Here is a 3,144-nt window from a genome sequence, read left to right as displayed (position 1 = left end):
GGAATCTGAAGGAAACAAGAGATATCATCTTGTTAGGTGGGACCGTATCTGTAGGTCCAAGAAAAAGGGGGGCCTGGGGGTGAAAAACTTACATAAGCAGAATGTGAGCTTGTTAGTCAAATGGTGGTGGAAGTTGGAGACACAACAAGGGTTGTGGCAAGATGTGATTAGGGCTAAGTACTTTAGGAGAGTTGATGTGACATCTATCTCTAGTAAGTTTTCTGATTCTCCTATTTGGAAGGCTATTATGAAAGTTAAGCCGCACTATATGGCTGGTAGAGAGGTGATTTTGAGATCTGGTAATATGACTAGATTGTGGCATGACTCGGTGAATGATACTCCTCCTTTGAAAATTTTGTATTCAGAACTGTTTTATATATGTAATAATCAGGATATTACCGTGAGGGATTTTAAAGCCTGGGAGGGAGGTGATCTGTTTAGGAGACAACTGACGCCTATTCTGGCGGGCCAATTGGCAGAGCTGAATGCGGTGGTGGATCAATGGGTTTTATGTGATGATCCGGACCAGATTAGATGGATGTTTGGAAAAAGGTTTTCTACTAAATCTATATATGAGCATTTGGAGAAAAATATTGCTGGTTGTGATTTTCGCTGGATCTGGAGTGCAAAATTGCCTCTTAAGATTCAAATTTTCCTATGGCAGCTGTTTCAGGATGCTATTCTCACACGAGATGTGATGAATAGGAGGAAATGGAAAGGTAACCCTAGATGTTCTTTTTGCTCAGAAAGGGAGACTTCACAGCATTTGTGTTTTTCCTGCCCTGTGGCTAGAGTGGTTTGGAGAACAGTGGGGTGTATGCTGAGGACTAGTAATGGCCCTGATAATTTGTGGCAATTTTACGCTTGGTGTTTTGCATATATGCCTAATGGTGCCAGGTTTTATACTTTTGGTTTAGCTATTGTTTGCTGGGCATTGTGAAACTGCCGCAATAGCGCGACGTTTGAGAGGAAAAAGTTGGGGTCTCCTTTTGATGTGGTCTATTCTACTTGTGGATTCCTGACGTATTGGGCAGGACTCCTTACAGGGGACGATAAACTGGCGATGGAGAGGGGCGCGGAGATGCTGAAGATGAACGCATCAAATATGCTGAGGATATGTGCGGCCCCAGAGGATGGTTGCTGATGGTTGGAGTTGCTGGCACTTAGTGCTTCTGGTTGATGGCCTCCCCTGTGTGGAGTAATCTCAGGCGTGGACCTGTGTAATATACTATTTGCAGCTTTTCTCTTTAAACTTGGTAGTTGTTCTGTGCGTGTTATGGGTGTTTTTGGATTTTTGCCCTATGATAGGCTGCTCGATGACGAGTTTATGTGTAGGTTTCCCAAGAATGCTCTGAACTCGCATCCATTTTTCTGGTTTTCTTTTTGTACAAACAGGACTTGTATTTCCGTTACGTGAGTAATGGAAAAGGGGTTGCCAGGTTCAATATTAACCCAGAGTCGGTGTTTCTCTCTCGTTGCTCCATGTGAATTTTTTATTTTTGCTTTTATATGCCCCCATAGCTTTCCAGATTGATTCGACGTACACACAGGCTCTCTCAAAGGCTGGAGAGCCACTTCCAGTTACCGCAATTTATTTTACCTCACACATGCACCTACCACGTACGCATAGCAACATGACGAGGATCCTGGAAAGAGGTGGCTACTTTCATGACCATCCAGCATTTGCTTACACCTCCTCGAGGATGGCTTCGACCACCATCTCCCTGTCGTGCTGGCGTTCGTCGCCCTCGCGGCCACGCCCACCGGCGCCGCCACCGCCGCCGCCGCCTTTGCAGTCTCGCACGCACTGATGCCTATCATACTCGTGGCGGTATCGTTGCTGGCATTTCTGCTCGCAGCTGCTGCCTCCATGGCCACGGCCACCGCCGCCGTGGTGGTTCATCACCTCCTCCTCCTCGTCGTCCTCCTGCTGCTGGCTCTGGCATCTCACAATGCACTGCCACCTATCGTACGACCCCGGCCGGAAGCGCTTGCACCGTGTTTGGCAGCGGTCGCCGTGTTTGTCACCGCCGTCGTCGTCGAAGCCGAGGAGGTCGGACTCGCCATAATATCTGCAGCCTTTCATGCACTGCTTCTTCTCCCGCCGGTCGTGGCAGTGCTGGCACATCCTCTCGCACCTGTCGTCGTCGGTGTTGCGGCGGCCGTCGTCGAAGTCGTCGCCGCCGCCGCCCTCCCCTTCCTGGCGGTGCCTGCATATCTGCCTGCACCGCTCCCACCGTTCCTTTCCCCACCAGCCGCCGTGACCACGGCACTTGCTCACGCAGCTGTCGAAGCTGTCGCCGTCTTCCTGGAGCAGCTCGTCGCCGTGGCGGCGGCGCTCGCACTGCTCCTTGCACTCCTCGGCCTTCCCGGTGTCCTTCCCCGCCTTCCAATCGCAGTCCATCTTGCACCACCGGACCTCCTCCTTCTCCTGCTTCCCCGTGTCCGGCTCCGCCACGGAGGCCACGGCCAGGAGAAGGAGCCCGGCGAGCAGGAGACACCACACGACACCACCACCCCTGACACCCATGGCTGCTGCCCTAGCTAGCTTGAAACAGGTTGAGGAGTGTGAGTATGAGATGTGATCGATACATGGACGGGAGATATTTATGCGCGGGAGCTCGGCGGCGACGTGGCGACCTGAAGACCCCGTGGCGGCGTCGCTGCATGGAGCGCGTCCACGTACGTCGTGAGCTCAGTCGGTGTGACTTGGCCGGTAGCTTTGCCAGGTTGGAAAAAAAGGTCGTGTAGGTGGCAAATGGACTTGTGCTGATGCTGCCGAGTGTGGTAGTAGGTGGATCCCGTCATCTCTGTCCGCGAGGAGTAAAGTCTATTTTAAACCTTAAACTCGTATAACTGGTTGGGTCTGAACCTCGACGCCTGAATCCCTGAAGTCGGTGCCCTCATCTATTTGATCCCGCTCGCTCAATATCAACCCTGAACCCGTTTGACGTGCCGAGAAAAGATCCACCCTGCCAAGGATCACAGTCTACTCTCGCTGACGTCCATGGCCCACGTGTCATATACATCCACAGTCCCCTTGGCACCATATCCTGAAAATAAGCGCTGGTCCAGCCTCTCACTCATCCACTTCCTCCTGAATGCGCGCTTCGACGTTGCCAAAACCGCGCTATATAGAGCACA

General features: G+C 51.8%; 1 protein-coding gene across 1 annotated transcript; it reads right to left on the bottom strand.

Moving 5' to 3' along the window:
• Nucleotides 1-1,485: 1,485 nt before the first annotated feature.
• LOC123402875 (antimicrobial peptides-like) lies at nucleotides 1,486-2,573 on the bottom strand. Its single transcript, XM_045096836.1, has one exon. The coding sequence runs from the start codon at nucleotides 2,528-2,530 to the stop codon at nucleotides 1,688-1,690; it is 843 nt and encodes a 280-aa protein (XP_044952771.1). The 5' UTR covers nucleotides 2,531-2,573; the 3' UTR covers nucleotides 1,486-1,687.
• Between the last annotated feature and the right edge of the window lie 571 nt (nucleotides 2,574-3,144).

The sequence above is a fragment of the Hordeum vulgare genome, chromosome 6H (genome assembly GCF_904849725.1).
Source record: "Hordeum vulgare subsp. vulgare chromosome 6H, MorexV3_pseudomolecules_assembly, whole genome shotgun sequence".
NCBI classification, from domain to species: Eukaryota; Viridiplantae; Streptophyta; class Magnoliopsida; order Poales; family Poaceae; genus Hordeum; species Hordeum vulgare.
Note: the sequence above shows the minus strand (reverse complement) of the source record. Positions and strands in the feature narration are given on the sequence as shown.